Raw genomic sequence first — 22946 nt, forward strand, 5'->3', positions numbered from 1 at the left:
TTTGCCGGGGTGAGTCATATATATGGATTTTAGCTTTGAAATGGAAAGGCTGTTAACATCTACTTTGAATAACAACAAAAGAGGTTAGGTTGTTTCGGGCTTTGCAGGAGCTGCAGGAGTTGTAGGATGGTTGGGAAAGAAGACTGTCGTATAACGGTCGGCTGATGTTTTGCAAATGCTTGAAACGCGCCCAGGCATGGAAGATTCTCAATGTTCAGGAGGAGAAAAATTTGCAATCATGGTTGATCTACCTTAAATAAATTGCTGTAATGCCTTGAAAATCGGAAATCAGATATGTATATAGATCCACAGTCTCAAGCAGACTGATACGTTCAAATAAGGTGAACAACACTTGCAACCTCCGTAAGCTGCATCAATGCAAAATAGCTGCTTCAAGGGTGCAGGCGACTTTGAGATTTATAGGCTTCTGTACGGCAGATGCCCGGGGGAAAGATCCTGCGATGGCTTGGAGGCTCTCCGCATGAAGCATGATGCCTGCATTCAGGCCATAGACAGTGAGTTTCAACGACGACTTTTTCAGCTTGTTCATCGTCGAATCGGTTGATTTGACTAGTCTCAAGCTTGCACGTTTGCATGGACATTTTATGAAAATAAATGTGGAAGCATATTTCATTGGGAGGTGATTAGAAGGTCGTATGTTGTTAAGCACGTGCCCCATGGTCGATGACTAAGATTGCTATTGAAGTTGATGCACATTGATAAGTGTCACCATTCGGTTGTCGACATATGGGAATCAAGTGTTTAATGATGATTGATAAGGGTTTCGATTAGTAAAGATTGACAAACTATCAAAGTGTTGTGTTGGAAAAAAGATGAATGTATAAGGAGCATCAAGACATAATTATAAGTATAAAGTCACTTAAAAACATGGTGAATGGGATCGTGGAGCAATTGGAGCGTGTTTTGAAGGAACAACTGTTTGAGAACAAGATCATGGTATTACAAGAGTGTGAACACAAGACTTTCAAAAGTGAAGGAACATGAATACAATCACCGAAAACCGCATAAGATCAGTCATAGCAAAACCACTATAAATATTATCGCTCATCTACTCGAGCACTCTTGGCACAAATCAAACAAATTTACTAACTTTTAGTTCTCTTTATATTCCTAATTGTACTTTAATTTTCCATACTCGTGTCGTCGATTAAATTCCAACTATGTATATTCATCTTGGGTATTGCATCGTCCATTAAATGTTGGCATAGTATCTTTGCATTCTCAAGCTTTGTCATTGATTAAATTTCAGGATAGTTTATTTACATATGTTTTCATGAGAAAATTACCAAAAAAAAAATCCTAAAATTATTGTAATTATGTCATTTTAATTCAAACCTTAGACTTTCTGCATTTATATCAATTCAGTTCATCTAGCCAACTTTGACCAGCTTATGCTAATATGGATAATTTTTAACAATTTTTTCTCAATTTTTTTGAATTAATTTTTCCTTTTTTCTTTTTCGCCTTTCTCTTTTTGTTTTCCTCTTTCTACCTCTAGCTGTTTGTCAGTGAGGGTCAACAAGGCTCGACCCCACTAGCCAAATCTAGCAAGGCCGTGCCCAGTGACGGTGAGGTCGAAAAGATTTTCTCTAGTTAAATAAGCAGCCAAAATGTATCATCCCGTGAATGATAAAGAAAGTCCATTGGAGATAACCTACAAAAACAAATAAAGAAAACATTGAACGCCACAAAACAGATTGACAACTCCTTGGGAAGAAGATGGAGTTGGTCGAGTGTTTAGGATGCGTTTGTTTCGCGGAATACATTTTCAGGAAAACATTTTCCTCATTTTTGGCGTTTGGGTCACTCGGGAAAATGAGTAAACGAAAAAATTTTCTTAGTCAATAAAAATATTTTCCTAGCAAAGCTTAAATTTAGAAAATTGATTTTCCCTTTAAAATGACTGAAAACGTTTTCCAAATCTACCAAAACTTAAATTTGATGCTTGGTTTACAAACAATTATTCTTATAAAAATATATTTTTAAAAATGAATTTGAATTTTTTTATTTTTAAAAAAATTAAAATTTGGAAAACATTTTTAAAATAAAAAAAAAAACTCAAATTTGCTTCTTTTTTTCTTTTCTTCATTTTTTTTCTTCTTCTTGTCACCGACCACAAGGACGGTCGGTGAGCTCTAATCTCACCAGATCGAGCAATCTCTGGCCTTCAACAATAAGGCTTGAGCTTGCCCAAGGCCGATGAGCCTCAAGCCTCACTAAGTTTGGTGAGCTCATGGCCTCTAGCGATGAGGCTCAAGCCTTGCTAGATTGGGCGAGCTCGTAGCCTCTAGTGACTAGCTGGCGAGCTTGTCGCCTCTAGCGATAGCTAGAGCTTATCCCTTGTAAGCCAATCAGGAACGAACTGCCAGAGAAAGCAGAAGGGATGGCTTGAGGAAGCTAAGGAGTGAAGGACAAGAAGAAGGAAAAATAAAAAAAAAAAAAAAAGAAAAAAAAGAAATAGAAAATAAAAGTAAATAAAAAAAAAACAACAATATCAAAAATTTGAAGTTTTTTAAATTAAACATTCATTTTTTTCCTGTGATGAAGTGTGAAATTATTTTTTAATGGGATTCAAATGGCAGAGAGTCTCTTAATTTTTAGGTATATTCTTTATCTTTTCTGCTCAAAAGGAAATATTACTAAATTTTAGGTCCTAAACTTCAAATGAAATAATGTAAAGACATACTCAAATCTAAGTATGATGTGACAGAAGATAAAAGCTTCTAGCTTATTGAAGAGGGAATAGAGGGAGAACTCTTTTTGTCCTTTTTCCATTTGTTGTGGGGAAAACAAGAAAGCAAAGATGCGAGTTTTAAGATAATATCGCGAAATTTGTAAGGAGGCCCGGGGTACTTCGTTTGCGCATGCGTTTCCACATACCAGACACGCCAGAACAGACAAACGTCAGCCCAACTGCCCAACTGCGATGTACAAGAAACTGACGAACAAAGAAACCCAGATCGCAAAACACAGAGGCCACGCCCCCCTGCCCCGATCTCGACGACCATGGCTTCCTCTTCGATGCACCAGCTATCTTTCGCCAGACACCCTCTTCTCCCTCGTACTTGCCGGCTCCAACCTCGTCCCCGGTTCTCGTCCGTTCGCTTCCCCTCGTTCAGTGTCCGAGCCAGCTCCGCTGTTGCCGTTGAGCTGGTACACTTTCTAAAACGTTACGCCTTTCTTTTCTTTCTCTCTTTTCTTTTCGCCGGTCTACTATGGAGTTCAGGCTAAGCAGTGTTTTTAAGCCTGTGGGTAAACTGTAACTATGTATTTTCTATTGTTGTCTTATTGTAATTCTCGCGCTCTTATTCCTCAAAAAAGAAAGTAAATTGTAATGAGAATTGACATGAAGAACTGCCAAGACCAACCTCAGAGCCAGACAGCTAACCAGTAAAAACTTTGATTGAGCCTTACTTGCTGAATTTTGCAGCACTTTTCTGTTTTCGTATTCCCCGTGGCATGCTCTTCAAGGTAGTCAATCTGATTTTGTGATCTGCTGGCTTTCTGATTGTAGAAGCCTTGTTAGTCCACAAGGAGTGTGATTTCGCAAATCTGACCCATCTCAATTCGTCACTTCATCGGGAGTATACTACGTAACCCTGAATGTTGGGAATTCAAAAGGGCTGCAACATCAACCTAGAAAGGCAGGATATTTTACTGCCCTTTGAATATGTGAGCCAACTAGGAAATTTTTTTTTCTGTGTTTGGGTTCAAAGGTTGAGTGGCCAGTACAGAGATTTCTCTAGTGTAGCAATTTAGTTTGTGATGCATTTACAGATGATTACTGTTATGGAGCGATCCAAGTTTGACCCTGAAGTATATTTCATTTTAATGAATCTGCTGCAGCTGAACCGTCTCAGTGCTCGATCTTCTAGTTTTTTAATGGCAGATTATGTGCCCAACACACTCAACTTTTTTGAAATGCCATATCTATTGGGATATATGCCCATACCAACATCCTTCTGTGCTAGCTTCTTTCTTCCTTTAGTATGCTTGTGAGTGAAAATTCTCATATCTCAGGACACGGGAACTCAGAAAGATCCAACTTTGGATGGTGAGATATTTTCATGCCCAATATGCTATGAACCCTTGATAAGAAGAGGCCCATCTGGTCTTAATTTGTAAGTTCTGAAACTCACTATCTGGTTTAGACAACTAATTCTGCATAATGCTTTGATGGGATTAGTTCTGACTCATAACTTCAAAATTGTTCAGGGAAGCCGTGTATAGGTCTGGTTTTAAATGTAAAAAATGCAATAAGTCATATTCCAGCAAAAACAACTTTCTAGACCTTACTCTTACTGCCGGTTTAAGGGACTACGTCGAGGTCAAGCCAGCGCGGACAGAACTATTCAGGTATCACTAACTCAGTCTAGCCAGGCTGTTTAAACTTGAATTATTGAATTATCGTTGTTTAAGGGTTATCTTCATCTTTTCCTTTAATCATAACCTCACTCGCTCTTACCTCCATATGTGAAGTTATTTTCGGTTTGTTGGGATGAAAAATAGGTGAGGGAGAATGAGTCCATACTTCATATGACAGAGCGTGATAATCGAGTCCTCCCTTTTATAGGCAGCAGGTTTAGATGCCTCTATAGTTTGTGGCAATTTTTTCATGCCATTTCAACTGGAAGTATTGGCAAGGACAAGAAATAGGAGATTGCGCTTTCCTAAGGAGTGTGCTAGCTTTCTTGCACCCATTGCGAATGATACTTGGTCCTTTTGCAATTTCCTCTTTCTCAGATCATACCTTTCTGCTTAATTAACCCACCATCTTATTTGATTGCAAGGTACATTATGTATCTTCTTGCTTGATTTTTGCACTACGTCTTCTTCTCTAGATAGCCTTAAAGATTCACTAATAAATTTTAACCGATTCCTTACCTTGCATTCTTGCTTTTGCTAGGAGTCCTGTTGTTTCATTCTTATACGAGAGAGGCTGGCGTCAGAATTTTAACCAAAGTGGCTTTCCTGGTCAAGATGAAGAAGTACGGTTTCTGGCTAATTTTATCCACTAAAATTATTAGCATATTAGCCATGAGGATTTGTGGAAGGTCATTTTGAGACTGCAATAGCTGTAGACAATTTTACCTCGTGAAATGTGTAAGCTGTTTTCTTATCATGGGCTAAAAAAGAATATCAGCTTCTTCCTTTAAGCCTGGTATACATGAGCAAGCCAATTCTAGTTCTTGTTCTGCTAGCTTTCCATAATAAGCTATTAATGGCACAATTTATTATATGAATGCAGTTTAAAATGGCTCAAGAATACTTCAAACCTGCAGAGGGTGGCCTTCTAGTTGATGTTAGCTGCGGGAGTGGTTTGTTTTCCAGAAAATTTGCAAAATCTGGGACTTATTCTGGAGTAATTGCTCTTGATTATTCTGAAAATATGCTACGCCAATGTTATGATTTCATTAAACAGGATGATGCTGTTTTAAAAGCGTAAGTTTTTTTCATTTGATGGGTACTTGAAATTATGGAAGTTGTCAAGTTAAATGTTATTCTTGTATGCCAGTGAAATTAATAAATTAAAGATGAGATGGCTTGGCATTCTGGGACATTTGCAGGAATCTGGCTCTTGTTAGAGCTGATGTTTCGAGGCTTCCATTCTCATCTTGTTCGGTTGACGCTGTACACGCTGGGGCTGCATTGCACTGCTGGCCTTCCCCCTCAAACGCTGTATGTTCTGCTCTCTCATTTAATCTAGCTTAGTATTATTGAGCCGTACTGTCTTATGAGTCATGTAGGCATCCCAGAAATTGACTAGATACTGGAGTTATATTCTGGTGATTCAGATTGAGTAAAGGGGATATCAAATAATTAATGAGGTACCAGCCATCAAATAAATGTTAGGCTTGTAGTTGTATCACAGATGATGTCATTCCAAGCAGCTTAGCTTTGTATTTTGATTTTGATCTCCTGAAGATAATTCTGTCTGGGTCATAGTGAGGATCTGTACTGAAATTTGCAAGAGCTTCTACGGATTGCAAAAGATAGTTGACCGTTGCGCAGCCATTATCACTTAGAATATGGCCAAGCCATCCTATTATACTGGCAAAGTCACTTCGTGAAAGGACGGAGCTTATTATCAACATAAAAATTGAAACTGGCCAGCTGCTTCTCACGGCCCTAGACATCTTTATTGCAGTACTCGCTTTTAATAAAAATGAGCATTTGATTTGCCTACAATTGCCATTATAAACGGGGGAATTACCTACCACAGATATCTGAAAGTTGAAGGATTTGTAGGGGCCTTAAGGCTAGAGGTAACTTCAGAGACTGCCATGTCTTCCTTCAGAAGGCAGAAGAAGTATGTCAGAAGCAAGGGAGGGGCGCATGCGTGTGCGAGAGAGAGAGGGGGGTGTGTGGGCAGGCGGGAACATAACATGTAGGACTTGAATGCACGTCCCTTGAACATGATGTTAACGTCACATGGAGCTTAAGTGAGTTTGAAAACTTGCTTATGGAAGAAGGTTGAGAATGCAGACAAATGACGAAATGCTAGTGCTATGTTTTCTAATGAGTGATGAAGGGTCAGGCAACAAGAGCCAGTAGTCTTTGCTGTAAAGAAGTCTAGCAACAATTCCTCCTGAGCAGAGAGGTTAGTTTATGTGGTAACGCTAAAAGTAGCAGCAGAAATTGGGACAAATTTAATAGGTCCACAGCACTGCTACAGCATGGAATGTAATTAGGAATGACGCTTGTGCAACCCAATTGTATGAGGTGCTCAGTATTATCGTGCAGTTATGCGAAGGTTTACAAGTGTATTAGTGAAGCTGAAGGTTTGGGAGAAGTTAGCAGATTGATCCATGAGAGGCCTCTAGTAAACTCGTGGAATATTTCGCATATATACCTCTCCAGGCTATATAGACCCAGTATCTGGATACTGTGGTGGAAGAGGGATGGGGTGTGCTTGGAGAGTTTGAAATTTTTATAGCTTTACATGGTTACTAGCATAATTCTAGAAACTGCGTTTTGAGGGGTTGTGGAATCTGTACTGTTTCAAATAACTTCTTGCAGGTAATTTAGAAGTTAGCCATTTGCTATCTGCATGAAAAATATAATGATAATTCATGGATCTGGTTTGCATGATTCTACAACTCCTCCCTAAAGTGCTCAAATCAAAATTCATCATGGTCAAATGTGGCTTAACTCGATAATAGATTCAGTTTCTCTAATCACAGTACAATTGTGTGAAAAAAGATACGGGAAAGAAATTTTGGTGATTACAGGTCAAATTTTAATGAGCTTTAGCTGTGGAACAAGTTCCTGATATACACACTATTTCTTTATCCCCATCAAAAATGGCTGATATAAAGTTCTCGACCCCTCTGCTGCGTATGGGCAGATTGCAGAAATTACTCGAGTATTGAGAAGCGGTGGAGTTTTTGTGGGAACCACTTTCCTCCGGTACACTCCGTCCACTCCCTGGATATTATTGCCTTTCAGACAGGTACATCTGTATGCATACAGCTCGGTCCATTAGACCCATTTTTATTCTTGTAATTAACTTCTAGAGCCGTGTGAAACGAGGGACCACTTTTGTACACTGTAACCTGCATAGAATGCTACTCCACTTGGAACATGAAGAGATGAAACTATGGAAAAAAAATTACATACAAGTGGATTGCCGTTTCATCAAGGTCTGTGACAGAAGTTTAGAATTTTAACATCTAATGCATGTGTATCGACAAGTAACCCATCTTGTGGACTGGTGGCTAGCCCAGTTGCTCTGGTAGTAGTATATATTTCCACCAGGATTTCTTGTGTGACTGTTTTCAAGAACCACTTCATAAATGCCTTGTAAAATGTAACATGTCAACTTGAGTTATAGCAACAAAAACCTTGGAGCGTGATTAAGCAATTCAGATTACTGCAACAACACGTGATCTATTTCAAATATGCAAAATGTATTCCGTAGTTGATAATCTATGAGCAGGTTAGTCTGGATCTCCTTTCTTGCCCAGAATCTTTGTTAAACTATTGTACCTAGGCTGAATCTGACCCTCTCCCTTCCGAACTTGAAATTTCTTAAGCAAGTGGTTCTTTTGATCCATACACATATACCTTACACTGTATAACTGCATAGTGCAATTACTATATTTTATGATACTCAGGTAGCTTCTGTTTGCCACATACCATGTACTCTTAAAACTTTCTGATGTATGTTGGACGATCTCATCCTATGTTAAAATCCCTCGGAGATTATATTGTGAAGGCAAAATGAAATGCTCTTAGACAACAACAAAGACCGTAAGGTTTCATCATTCATGATCTTAGCATCTCTGTCTAGGTGGATTCCACAGAACTTTTATTCTGTACGGAGTGATTTCCCTGAGGTTGTCTAAAAGACACTATTATTCTCATAATGCGCGTCAAGCCTGTTTGTGACAATGTTTGGTTGTGTGGCAGAGAACTGCACAGAATTACAGCTATCTGACTGCCGAAGAGATCGAGGATTTGTGCACATCATGTGGTCTAACCAATTACACAAGAAAAATTCAGCAATCCTTCATCATGTTCTCTGCTCAGAAGCCTTGACACCAAGTAATGCTCAAAATTAAGATATTATTTGCCCCATGATTAGTTTCAGTGCTTCTTGCTTATCAATAAAGTGGTTCATTACCTGATTTCTGTGAACATATGACACTGTGAGCTTGAGTTATGGGGAGGTGTAAAGTATTGTGTTGTTACCAATAAGAAAGAAAATGCATTTTGGTGTCAGAATGATAATATTTTTAGGGCCTTCTTTGAGAGCTTCGAGAGGGACCGAAAGGACAGTGCAACGGCCAACGCCACGGTCGATTCTTTTGTTAATGATGGTTTGAATCCAATGTTTGATGGTCCCCGAAGGTCAAGTTGATAAAAACATTGTGTTACTCTGAATGTAAACTGATCCAAGAATTTTTTCTGTCATTCTTTTCTGAGAAAAGACCAAGTTTTCGGAGCTTCACATAAGGTTAACATGTACACCAAAGAACTAGGTCGAATTGACTCTTTTAATGTACCTCATTTGACAAAATAAGAGAAAGGAATGAAAAGTAATATGATCTGACTTTTAGTGCCCTTTTGCATAATTGTAATTTGGGAAAGAAAAATATATTTAAGAAAAGCATCGACTCCTCTTAAATCCCTTTGAACTCTTCCATATTCGGATGGATTTGCGGGACTTATAACACACATCAAATTAATTACTCCCGACCCCACCTCTAAATGGATTCTAGGTAAGCAATATGTGTACGAAATCTTGTGATATTCATGGGATTCCTCGAAATATAGGCTCTACACTGATGTACTACAATCAATCCCGTCCATTGCGGTAATGATCTGGACATGGAAAACCACATTGTCGCTGTGGATCTTTTTCTTTTAGAGAAGGGGCTCTACATGTGAGCTACCTCCTATGATCTTGAGTAATATATGTTATATGTACATAAATCAAAACTGGGTGTGAATATAATAAAGGAGGGTGCATGTGGAGGAGGGTTGGAGCTGTAAATATAAAGGCATTTGGACGGGGGCAAAGGGATCCCCTCGTGCGGCTCACCCGCTGACCCAAAACTCTTGTTTGTTCTTCCTGCTCCTTCTCCTTTGACCATTGACCACATCCCAAAAGAATAGAAAAACCGAAAAATGAAAAAAATTAACCATAATTATGCAATCGAAAACTTAGAAAAAAGAATAAATTTTTCAGTACAAAGCTCCAGGAAAGCCTTCCTGTTTAATTTTTTTTTTAAGTGTACATGAATAAATTATCAAAAAATATTTCATGTAACGATCACATTATTATTATGATCGAGTCAAAAAAATAGAGTTAATCAATATGCAACGTATCGAATTCTTTCCCCTTTTTGTTGAGCACTTTTCTGTGCATTGATTATGTGCCATAAGGCAAGAATAAATTTTGAAATTTAAAGTACCTGAAGTTATATATTTTATGCAATGAGACATTTTCCCACTCAGTGTCGACTGTATCATTGGATCCTTTGCACGTGAGGTACTTCTTTACTACATCACCATGTACCTTTTCATGGCACGTGGGGGTTGCCCATTCTTTGAAACTTTTGCCAAAAAACTTTCTTTTTTTTTTTTTCCCTTTTTCTTTCTTTTTTTTTTTTTTGCCCATTGTTTGAAGGTTTTTTTTTTTTTTTTGTTTTGAATGTAATTTTTACAGAGTGAGTTGATTTTCAAATTAGATAAATGGAGGTTGCACGTGAGTAGTCCCTAATTCCAATGGTCGGTTCTGATAAATCAAGAGGCACCACACCCATTAACCGAAAGGTTGTTTCTACGTTCGTGACAAAATCATTTCAATGTTGTCTTAAATGTGTGGACAATATTGCTCTTCTTAATTTGTCTTATCTTTTGGGTAATGAATCCATTCTATATTCAAAATCTCAAAATTTATATATTGTACTCACCTTCTCAATGATTTTAATAAAAGAGGAAACGCATGGTATCTTGTCCATTTTAAGCACCGGTTACATCGGTGTCATGTAAAAGAAATTAATCACTTTAGGATAATATGTTGCATATCATAGAGGGAAACTAATAGGGTTTTAAATTAATAGCAAAATCTAAGCATTAATTAGCTTATTTCTCCATGTATCAATGGCAATCGATAAAAGCCATACATAAAATACTATTTCATCTATTGTAGACAAAAAAAATTGTGGTCATAATGTGAAATTAAAACAAAAGGGTTTCAGTTTTTTTGTTCATTCTAAATATAACGTGGATAATCATCGAAAAGAAAATATAAGAGCTAGAAAAAGCGCAAATCTCATGCTTGTGAAAAAATTGACAATTACATTAAGCACATAATTCGCAAATGAATCCTCATAAAAATATAACCAAGACACTGAAGCACAATACTCTTGAAGTTAAATTATTTTTTACTACAACGCCAGTAAATAAAAGTGTATCAATTTTATCTACCGCAATGTCCTATATAATCTCACGTACACAAGCATATCCTAAAAAAATACAAGATTGAGCTAGCAATAGATTATTCGCAAATAAATCCTTATGGAAAAATATAATCGATACATTAACTCAACGAGAAATAAAAATCTAGATTAAGATCTCATTTCCATTAGGGTTTAGATGTATCGTGTCATCATAATAACACGTTAACATAATTTTGCAAAGGCGGTGTTAAACTAATGCTTGAAAAATATAGTGGGTGAATTTAAAAAATTATTTCCTATTACGGGTAAACAAGTGGATCTCTTCGTTCAAGAACGTGTAGATGTAAATATTGAATTAGAATAGATGCCCAACAATAGGAAGGTTCAGAGGACAACTTGACCTGAAAATTCCACGTATAACCTAACTAAGGCAGTGGTCAATATGCCTATGAACTAGCTTCGTCAGGACTCCTAGGCTCAAAAAAGGATACAATATTTATAATAAAAATTAAAATGATTATCTTATAATAATCCACGATTAGATGGCTTCACATTGCTAATTACTATCTTTAGCAACTGCTCTTATAATCATGGTTATATATGGAGTGCCTTCATGATTTTAGAGAAAAGAGAAATGTCAAGATGCAGTAATTTCACGAAGCCAAAAGATATAAAAATACGCAAAGTTTAGATTTAAAAAAAAAAAAAGAATTTATTATGGTCAAAAGGGAAAGTACCAACATATGATAGAGAGGTACACCCATTCAAGTACATCGAACGTATCAATGTACATTGAACGTAACGTAACAAATTATCTGAAGGTACTTATTATCAAACATTCACTCATTCATACTTTTTCCTCTAGTCCTTAAGGTAGAAGAATGGGTGGTAACATTGGAGTTAAACACTCGAGGTCAAGAAATGAGTGAAAATCCTCTCGACTAGGCCAACTCGTGATTTCAATGATTAATCTTTTATAAGTATATTATAGTGTTTTTAGAAGGATCCATTTAGAATGATTCTTATTTTTTAGCTTCTTTTGACTATTATCATTGGCTTTGTAGTACTGGGAAAAGTTATTATTACAATTATTGGTCATTACTTACTGAGCATATTTTTAAAACTTATGTAAGGAATGCAATTAAATTCAAAACAATTTGATCAATTCAATCCTATCACGAACCTTTCTTAATAAATGCAATCAAGTTTTCTTGGATGCCTAGGACCAACAATCACCTAGGTGATTGCCTTAATATTCCACTTCTCAATATAAAACTTTGGACTTAATAATACTTGTGAGTAAAAATTTTCAGACTTGATCACACTGATTTAAAGGATTAGGAGTCGGATTTGATAATTTTAATTAAAAAGTTTAGAATGTGATTGCATTTGGCATAGGAGGCGTTTTGCATTGAAAAAGATTGAGAGATTGCATGCTTAACTTTCCAATGGCAAACCCCAGCTCAAGCAAGAACCAAATGTTAGACAAAAGGAAGACTAATTAGGAATTGGTCCCCCAATAATAGAGTATTTAATATAACACATAGCAAACCCCAAGATTAACCCTTGGTTGGAGCATAGAGGCGCGATGAACAAGGCGGCCTCAAAATTAGCAATGGGAAAATCTAATTAATTAGAGTCATTAATTTTGCCTTCCTAGTGCTTAGTGAGTTGCGTTCGTGATTGCATGTTCGCTCCAAATCCACACGGACAAAACACATAATTATTTGAACTCACGACACAACACAACAAGATCTCCTCCTCCCTTTTGAGCGAGCGAGTGGAGTGGAGTGGTTGGTCGGTCCAAAGTTGCCATGTTTGATTCCCCCAAAACCGGGTGAATTTCCTCGTACATGTCTCTCCTTTTGCTGTGGCAATGCCTTTGATGGCAAACCCACCTCCAAAATTAGGGCAAAAAGGGGAGAGAGAGAGAGGAGAGAGAGAGAGATAAAAGGAGAAAACCCACCACCTGGGTTTAGGAAATTGTGTTTTTCAAGCCGAAGTATCGGTGATTAAGGTTCACTAGCTTCCTCTTTTTGGCACTTGTCTCCTTGTATCCCGTGACATAAGGAAGATCAAGAGGAGTAGGATCCATATTGAAGAATGCTTTTTCTCTTCTTATGCTTAGATGATTTTTCCCCTAGGGAAATAAGAAATTTGTTTGATGATGAGAGCGTGTTAAATAAGATTATCGTGGAGGGTTTTTCGGTGTTGAATATTAAATTTGGGCCATCAAATGAACTGAATTTGCGGTCGTATGAACACACCAACTAGCCAAGCTGCAAATCAAAAGGGATCTTGAGTAGAGTTTTGAATTCTTGGATCCCTAAAAACACACAGAGAATCCACTGCTGCTTGAATAGGTTCAATCCACTGGTGGTGGACAGGGAAAGTTGTGGGATGCTGCCTCCTTTGTAAATTATACATATATACTTTTACCCTGATCGAGTAAATATTTATATTAAAAGGGTTTAGTCGAAAGGTAAATAATCACGATTCCAAGCCTCAAGAAGCCCGAGATCTCAAATTTTTAGTTCTTACTCCAAAAACTATTGCACCTAACGAAGAACAAATAATTCATCAATCACAAGGATAGATCAATGCATGAAAAGAACTAATCCAGTACTTATTCGCAACTACTTGGCCCATAAAAAGGAATCCCTTGGCACTTCAAAAATCATCGAATGGCAAGTGATTTTTCTTGTGTGAATCCTATTTCAGTAGGAATTTAATGAGTCCATCCGCTTTTAAACCCGTCAACACTCAACAAGTATTGTATATCTTCATTTGACATTTTCGTTAAGTCAATTATTGGTAAAGGAATTCTCAGGGCAATATCGTTACTTACTAACATGTTATGGTCAAAAACATTTTGTGATTGAGAATTTTCTAAATTTCAATCACATAGACTTTTACGCTATTACAATATTAAATCATGCATTCTCCCAATAAGTGGGAACACTCTCGCACAATTTTACACCCAAATTATATCAAATATTAACATGTTACAGTCGACAACTATTTTTGGATCAACAATTTTCAATATTTCAATCACATAAAAAATTATATCGAATCCCTCCGGAGGATAAAATTTCCACTTAATTTTGTTCTTATTTTTGCCATAAAAATTCCCTTATTGATACAGACTGATTGGCTAGCCCGGATATTTCCAAATGCGCTTTTCCTTTTTGATATCATCCTTTTCGCAAAAGTGATCTAACTAGCGCTCAGAGGCCGGTGTTGCTTTATGCTTCATAATTACTTCATTTTGAAGTAAGGAATGTAGAGTTGACCTCTCTCCACAAACACCTACGTATGCAAAATCTGAGAAAGTAAATAGCGTAAGTTTTGGAACAACAGGAACGAAATCTTTGTCTAAACTATTTTACCCATTTACCCTAGTGAAAAAGGTTGTCGTCTATGATACTTTGACAGCAAAAGAAGGATTATTTATGCTTTTTCGGTCGCATTTTTTGACTTTTGCCGTGGATCTTGCAAAATTCCGAATGAAACAGTAATATCATTGACGTGAAAGGAGCGGAGTTACTTAATATAATCATTCAACCTATGTATTCATAATTTTCCTGTGAGAAATGATTTGATCATATTTATTGTGTTGATGCAATGAAGTCACACAAAGCGCATTAGAAAAAGTCTTGATGGACCAACCTATCATGTTTTATGACATGTAAAGTAGTAGCCGGATTCCATTTTTACCGTGAAACACAATTACTCACATCAAATCAAAGCTGTCATACAAGAAACAGAAGATTTTGTCAATGGCCGATCGTTACCATATCAAGAACAATATATCATCAAAAGGGGCTGTCCAAACCAAGCTTTACCTTACATAAATTATTACATTGCATGTGGACTGGATGGCTTCCACTACACAAATTGTAATTTGAACGCACAAAAGATAAAAATGAATTATGTGTCTCAAATTTCAAAGTCCACACACACCAACAAGTTGCTTGGCTAAGCCCGAGATCAGAGAATCAAAAAGAAACAAAAGGCAACACATATGAGCTAAAGGCACCTCCTCCAATGTAAATGCAATATTTTCTTTTTTTCTGATTTGGTCAAGTTAGGTTTTTTTTTTTTTTTTCAATTAATTTTTTTACATATGGCAAGTGATAGCTCTCAAGCCAAGGAGATGATAAACATTAGTTTATGAGACTTCGAAGTGAATGGGAGACACGGAAACAGCGCCCACGTTCTCCTCATATCTTACTCCCTTACTTTAATGCGCTCTCTCTCTCTCTCAAAAAAAAAAAAAAAAAAGATAAATAAATATTTTTTAAGAAAAAAAGAAAACCCTCTTCCCAATTGACAAAATGTTCAAAGGGACAATAAATATATACCCTTCCCTATCTTGTGATTCTCCATAAATACTCATCTTTCCACACACCGTTCTCTCTCTCTCTGTGCCTCCCCTCTTCCTTCCCTATCTTCTGATTACTGGTGTTTCAATTCCACTTGCTTACATCCTCAACTTTGTGGCTAGCGTGTTGTTTGGGTTGATCACGAATACCATGGTGAGTCTCTCTCTCTCTCTCTCTCTCTCTCTCTCTCCCTCCCTCCCTCCCTGCTTGGAGTTTCTTATGATCTGATGAGAATTTTGGGTTTTGGATGGTGCTTTTAGGGTGTTCAGAAGCCTGCATGGTTGGATGCTCTATATACACAGAAATTCTTTGCGGGGTGCTCTTACCATGAGAATGCAAAGAAGAATGAGAAGAACGTATGCTGCCTGGATTGCTGCGTTAGCATATGCCCTCATTGTATTCCAATCCATCGCTTCCACAGGCTCCTCCAAATTCGACGATATGTGTACCATGATGTTGTCCGGCTAGAGGATCTCCAGAAGCTCATCGACTGTTCCAACGTCCAAGTAATGATCGATCACCGATAAATATACTGAAAAGATATAAAGAACTTCCTAGAACTTTGTAGGCCATATGTGATATGATCTTATCTTATTGATTATCTTGATTTCTTGAAATCTAGGCATACACAATCAACAGTGCTAAGGTGGTGTTCATCAAGAAAAGACCACAGAATAGGCAATTCAAAGGGGCGGGGAATTATTGCACTTCCTGTGACAGAAGCCTCCAAGAACCCTTCATTCATTGCTCTCTAGGGTGCAAGGTAACTTTATTTCTTTATCAACAATTAATCATGTTGTTTGATTTTCTTTTCATGCATAATTATGAGAAGATCAGGAAATGATCATTCAAAGCAACCCCTGGAGAAAAAAAGTTCGGGCTAATTACACTGTAATCCCCTCAACAATAAGAATTCTTGCTCATTCAAACCCTTAAACACACACAAAAAAAAAAAAAAGTGCCTTTTGATTGATGTTATCATACTGTCAAATTTTGCACTTAAACTATTTTTGTTTCATTTGCTACATATCATATGATCTCAGCTTCTTCCTTACTCTGTATATACACATACACACGTAACTATTTTCAATCCTAAAATTCTCTTGGCGTCCTTCTTTCGTAAAATCTGTTACTTAAGATAACATCACGCCTTACTTTTTGAAGATTTCGGAAATACAAATTTAATAGTATATCTATCATTATAGTTGAAAGTGTGAATTCTGAACACCATTTCAACTAGAGTATCAATAAGGGTTTACAAGAATAATCACCATCGCATGGTTTGTAAAGTTCTTTGTCCGTGTACTTGAAGGTGGACTATTTGCTGAAACACAAGAAGGATCTCAGTCCCTACCTAAGGACATGCAAGACCCTACAACTGAGCCCCGACTTCTTGTTCCCACAAGACATGGCCGACGATGACATGATGACCAACGAGACGCAGCACTCGACCATTGTCGACTGCAGCGACGAGCCGATGAGCGACTCCTCGGGCTCGTCTGGGTCAGAGATCAACAACAACATGATGATGATGAGCAACAGCATTGCATGCAGTGGAGAGATTGTGCGCAAGAAGAGATCGAGTGGACACTACAGCTTGTGTGGGAGATCAGCAAATAAGGTGTCCCAGGAGGACATAATTATGGCCTCCAGCATCAGTAGTACTAGAAGAAAAGGCATCCCCCATAGATCTCCTCTATGTTAGAAGAGAGGAAAAAGAATAATATTAACTTCAAGTCCTTTTTTAAACAAATTCTATCAAAATTTTGATTTCCTTACTTTTGACTGACTCTCTCTCTCTCTCTCTCTCTCTCTCTCTCTCTCTGCGGGTCTCGTTTGGAGTAAAATAATGGGTTGGTCGGAGAGTTTGTCTTAATGGCATCACGTGATTCCCAGTTCCAAGTTATCAGCAGTACAATTTTCTAGGGTTTTACATTGTAATTGCTTGGAGTCATTATTATATATACAAGTCATGAGCTGATTAAGCTCGATCATTATGGACCCAAAAAGAGTTTCAAATTGATGAATGACTCCTCTCATGATCTTCCTTGTAGATCTCCATGTTGTGGAATGCTTTTATAATTCACAGAAAATTCATGGACTAATAAAATACATCTGCAACCAATGTTAGAGATAAATAAATATCTCATTCCTAAGGGACAATGTTACGTGGATCGTGACCCGAGCCCACACCTACTATCATGAATTTAGGTTGGTGAACTTATAATCCCTTTTAAGATATTCAACATGTTTTACAGGCACCAGTTATATTTTCCAATTCAATGTCTGAAATTTAACTCATCTAAACTGTCCATTAATTGAGAGAGAGAGAGAGAGAGAGAGAGAGAGAGAGAGAGTATAAAGCTCTAAATAGGATTTAGAGAGAGAGAGAGAGAGAGTATAAAGTTCTAAATAGGATTTGACCGGTCAAATTCCCCTGCCATTCTCATTAAGAAAAGTGTGTGTGTTCTGCTGGGAACTCTAGGTTTAACTTTATAGAAATAGTTGTTGTTTGAAAAGGGGTGTAAAGGCTAATCATAGCGTGATATTTTAGAAGACAAAAAGGGGAATCTAGAACAGTCATGGAAGAAAAGCAATGAAAGCGATGCGCATAGATTTTTTATGCTAATAAGTTTCACTCTAGATTTAAACAGAAAGCACATGGAAATAATCAATGGTTCTTGAATAAGTTGTGAGCTACGGAGATCTACATTATCATATAGTCCAAACCACTTATTGATTTCGAACAATGCTTCATTTCTTAAGCTTATTTATCCCCAAAAAAAAAAATTAAATAAAGTGTAGAGTATACATACTCTTATAATTACATTAAAATATGTTATTTTTCTATTCGAATTGTTGTGTTGTTAGGGTAACAAAAGCGTGAGTGGGTTTCAATCATATAATCAAATCTTGACATATTCTTTGAAGTGCCACATTTACTCTCTATTTTTTTCCTTTTTCATGGTACCTGAAGAATCAACTTTTCCTTGGAATATGTTGTTGAATTGATGAATAATTTTCCTTTGGTATAGGTGATAGGAAGAAGATAAAGGAAATAGGAATTAAAGGATGAGAGCTCGACCTTGCAATGAGATTAATTGTGCATTTGCGCTAAGCTCAATCAAGAATGGAGCCAAAAATTCGAATACTAAGTTCTAAATGTGGAAACTAGCTGAAAATGAAAATGGAAATAAAGGTTCGTTCCGTCGTTCATGGAAAAATGAATGGGTAATATGCCTAGTTTATAATTACTAAATGATAATGGAGTGTTCCTATAATATCAACCAAAAAAAAAGAGTAACCTATAAGAGATCTCTGTGTGACAAAGTGATAGGATTAACCCAACAAGATCAAGCTGTCGGGAGATAATGCATCCTAATGGTATTGAGACTAGACACCATTTAACCATTATCTAGCCGCAACGGTGCCACCACCAACTATAAAGCCATGCGTATTGGTCCTTAGATCCGTTTGACCATTATAGGTTGTAAGGCCACTGTAAAGCCATGCGTACATTGGTCCTTAGATCCGTTTGACCATTACAGATTGTAAGGCCACTATAAAACAATACACATTATTGGTGATCCAAGTGTCCTTAATGATGAATGTTTGTCCATACATATTGCCAATTATCCCCCAAAGTCACCACCTTGTCAACCGCCTCTCGACAACACATTAAGAAAGAAAACCTCTAGGCAAGGTACATGGCTCATTTAGGCAATGGGTTGGACTTTTTAGAATCCAATTTTGAATTCTCTTTCTACCCTTCCTATCATTTGACTAAAGGATCCGGGTTGTAAATATGGACGTCTTAACCCCAATTTTGTAGTACAGATCAATTCTTGAAGCTAAGTTTTAGTTGGCAAGATGATCCATAAATTTAGCATTAACACTGGATATGAATTGGTGATGTAATTGAGAGGTCTTAACAATATAATCACAAACATTTAAGTGTCTTCTAACTCAAAATATTCGTTCAACATCTTAATATTTAAATAACAGTATTGTTTAATGATATGATAAGTAAGAGTATCGATATATCTAGTACATAATAGAATCGATCCATCCGCAGAGCAAAAAAGGCATAGCATAACGCCACCGAGGAGCCTGCTGGCTTTAAAGCCTTTATGAGTGATATGGACAGCATAGGCCTAGACCCACATGAGAATTTCTAGTGCAATAATTTCTTTTATTTCTCAATGTACTCCATGGCCCGTGTCGAATTCCTTGTTGGGCTAGGTCCGACTCTTGTGAGGCCCACCTCATCATCTTAATAAAAAGAAAAAAGGAAAAAGTCAGGGCTGAATGCTCATGATTTTAAGAGAGAGAAAAGTGCAATGCCCTTTAGCAGAGAGAAAGAGGCCGACAGCCTCGCTTTGAAAAGGAGAAGAGGCATTCCAGATTTGATGGTGAAACTTTATTGGAATTGACTGGAACTTCAGTATGCCGTTCCCCATTCCAAGATCTATGAGTTGATCGCTTTTTTTCTCGTTTAAATCGCTCTCAAAGCTTTCTTCCTTATTTTAAGTTAATCCATCTTTGTGGTAATTACCAAGAAAATCTGAAACCTGTTATAATTTTTCAATTCAGTTTAAAACTTTTTTCTTTACCAATTCACTCTTAAATATTTTTTAATTATATCAATTTAATTAATCCGGCCAAATTTAACCGACCAACACTGATGTAGATGCCGAGCAACGCTAGTGGACTTTTTTTAATAAATTTTTTTGGAATTTTTCTTGAATTTTCTTTTCTTTTCCTTTTCCTTTTTTTTTCCCTCCTCCTTCCTTCTTCCTCTTGCTTTGGCGATCAACCAAATGGGAAGGGTAGCTAGTGGCGAGCTTGCCTTACCTTGCCAATCCACTAGCAAGGCTTGCCCTCGCCAAATCCAACAAGAGCTCAACTTGCCAATGTTTAGGTTAGCTCGCCTCGCCCTCGCCTTAGCCTAGTGACGACAAGACGAGCTCACCATTGGGCCACTACCTCAATCCAACAATCGGCCCTCTCTTTTGGCTGGTGTTGGAGCAAGAGGAAGAAGGAGGAAGGAGGAAAAAACAAAAATAAAAGAAATTTCAAAAATAAAATATTATTAAAAAAATTGCTTGTCAGCATTGATCAACCAATTTGGCTTAATGGATTGAATTTGCATAATTGCAAAGCGTTTCAAACTAAATTGGCCAAAGAAAAATGTTTAGGACTGAGTTGAAAAATTGTAATAGGCTTATAACTTTTGGTAATTTTCCATATTATTTTGCTTATGTGAAGAGCTTCTAGCTATCTATTCTTCATAAGCAAAGGGAGTTTTTTAGCAGTCCCGTGGTTCTGCATTGGGTTTTCCACTACGGGCGTTGTTTTGGCCTTACTTTACATTTAAGTATTATATTTATCGCTCCAGCCTTGATATTATTGAAATATTGTGACTAGTTGCTACTGAGGTTAATTTGGTATTACTTTGGTTGAGTTTTGGAAAAGATATCAATCCCAAATAGGTTTATGCATTAAATGGTTATCCTTTCTCCCCCAACATCCCCATCCTTTGTTTAAGATTTATTCTTTGCATATTTCCCCCTTATTAGAAGACGTTGCTTTAATTAAAGGATAATGACATCACAAATATTTGTTTGGCAATCAAGTATCCTAAATTTTCTTTTGTGCAACCAAGTGCCTCAACTTCGCAAATTTGGGTGAATGTGAGCTCTAAAATCATCAAGATCATGACTCTCTCTCTCTCTCTCTCTCTCTCTCTTCCCCACTTAACTAATTATAACATGGTTTTTACTATCTCTCTCCTCCCCACTTAACTAATTATAACATGGTTTTTACTAAGTAAATGACTCATGTCACAAATTATGCATAAATTTGTCCAAGTAAGTGAGTTAGATCGCCAAAATCACATGACATGGTCATTTACTGAATGAACACCTAACAATGAGCCAAAAAATTTGAGGTGCTTGATTGAAAAGAAAAAAGAGGTTTAATTACTTAATTATCAAATGGACAAAAATTCAAAAACTTGTATTGTCATTTCCTCTTTTAAATATGTTCCACTTAAACCTATTCATCAATAAACATCGTACTTTCATTTATTTCAATAGGGCTTTATTTCAATCTCATAATCAATTGTCGCCCGTTCATGTGTCCACAATGTTGCAATATACAATTAAGGTCTCTTTCACAAAAAAAAAAATTCCAAGTGATTTTATATATCTAGATAACCCCAAAAAAAAAAAAAGTTCAAATAATGTGTAGTTCTTCAATAAATCCATAATTTTGTCAGCTAAACAACTAGCTTCAAAATCGTCGGCAGGAGAATGACCCCAAGACAAATTTTCTCACGGCTCTGAATAAATTATAATTCTAACTTGACCCTTTATTGACACGAGTCACTTTACTACTTATTACTAATTCCTTTCATTGGGGCATTGACAAGTACCATATTTGTATAGGACAAAGATCATATGGTCCGTCGGATTATGATTTCTTTGAAACCATGGGAAACCCATTCACTGATTTCATGACTCAGCAAGGAAAAAGGTGACTTAAAGGCCTCTAGTCACCTCTGCTCGATTCATTAGTTGCATTACTTTTGGATCTGATTATGATGCCTTCGTCATCTCTCACCACCTTCTTAGACAAAACCCTAAAATAGTGGAGCTCAGCTCATCATCCCAGGATTGATGACCATGCGCAGCCGCAGCTGATTGGGCAGCGAAAGTGACAAAAAACATACATATTAGATCACGTCTTAAACTAGAAAGTGAGTGATTCATTGGACATTAAAATAATAAATAGAGCGAAAAACAATAGTTTAAGGAGTTAGGAAATTAGGGTTTTCCCCTTTTCTCATAGTGGCGCAGTCTTTTTTTTTAATTGATTTATAAACTGCATTTAGAATTTATGCTAATCAAGTTGAACTTGTCCTAAAGATATATGCTTGACATCTTTCAATCGCACTGCCATTTTTAAATACACAATCTTTTTGGTACTTTAGGGTTCTTTTTTTCTGGAAAAGAGATTCGAAGCATAAAGTCCAACACTTCCTAGATGATTCGATTCTAAAGTGAAGCTTAGTGAGCTCAAGGGAATTAAACATGCATGGTACAACAACATAACATATTCTTTAATTATATCCATTAAACCCCGCACGCGCATAGAGCAACATTAGTTAACCTTCTTTGTCATTATCAAATTTAGATCCAATTTCTTGTGGCCCTCTAGGATGTCTTCCTTTTCTTTCTCTGAGGTAAATCAATCCTCGGTGAATTCATAATAAGACATGACGCTTCTCTACATCCACATTTGAGATTCGGCTTCCTATTCCGCAATGTCTTCTACAAATTCCAAGAAAATTACTCAAGTGATTCTAAACTTATTATACAACAATTAATTCGGTTATGAATTTTTCAATTTAATCAATTTAGTCTTAAAAATTTTGATGATTTTTCAATGTAATCATTCCAACTTATTTTTGCCAAAAATTGCAAACATGGACACTAGTCATCTTCCGTGCCATGACTGCACGGTCGATATTAATGGGGATAATTGTTATCTATTCTTTTATATTTTCTTAATTTTTTTTCCTTTTTGCCTGTGACCAGTCTCAGCGGTGCTTGATTATCTCCTCTCA

General features: G+C 36.8%; 2 protein-coding genes across 2 annotated transcripts; both read left to right on the plus strand.

The window, feature by feature from the left end:
* The first annotated feature begins 2880 nt into the window (after positions 1-2880).
* LOC104436162 (uncharacterized methyltransferase At2g41040, chloroplastic) lies at positions 2881-8890 on the plus strand. Its single transcript, XM_010048898.3, has 8 exons — positions 2881-3174; positions 4042-4142; positions 4237-4377; positions 4928-5009; positions 5270-5463; positions 5589-5700; positions 7370-7474; positions 8434-8890. The coding sequence occupies exons 1-8, from the start codon at positions 3028-3030 to the stop codon at positions 8560-8562; spliced, it is 1011 nt and encodes a 336-aa protein (XP_010047200.2). The 5' UTR covers positions 2881-3027; the 3' UTR covers positions 8563-8890.
* A 6414-nt stretch (positions 8891-15304) lies between these two features.
* On the plus strand, positions 15305-17325 carry LOC104436163. Its single transcript, XM_010048899.3, has 4 exons — positions 15305-15469; positions 15577-15822; positions 15939-16079; positions 16629-17325. The coding sequence occupies exons 1-4, from the start codon at positions 15467-15469 to the stop codon at positions 17019-17021; spliced, it is 783 nt and encodes a 260-aa protein (XP_010047201.1). The 5' UTR covers positions 15305-15466; the 3' UTR covers positions 17022-17325.
* Positions 17326-22946: the final 5621 nt, after the last annotated feature.

The sequence above is a fragment of the Eucalyptus grandis genome, chromosome 3 (assembly GCF_016545825.1).
Source record: "Eucalyptus grandis isolate ANBG69807.140 chromosome 3, ASM1654582v1, whole genome shotgun sequence".
In the NCBI taxonomy this organism is placed as follows: domain Eukaryota; kingdom Viridiplantae; phylum Streptophyta; class Magnoliopsida; order Myrtales; family Myrtaceae; genus Eucalyptus; species Eucalyptus grandis.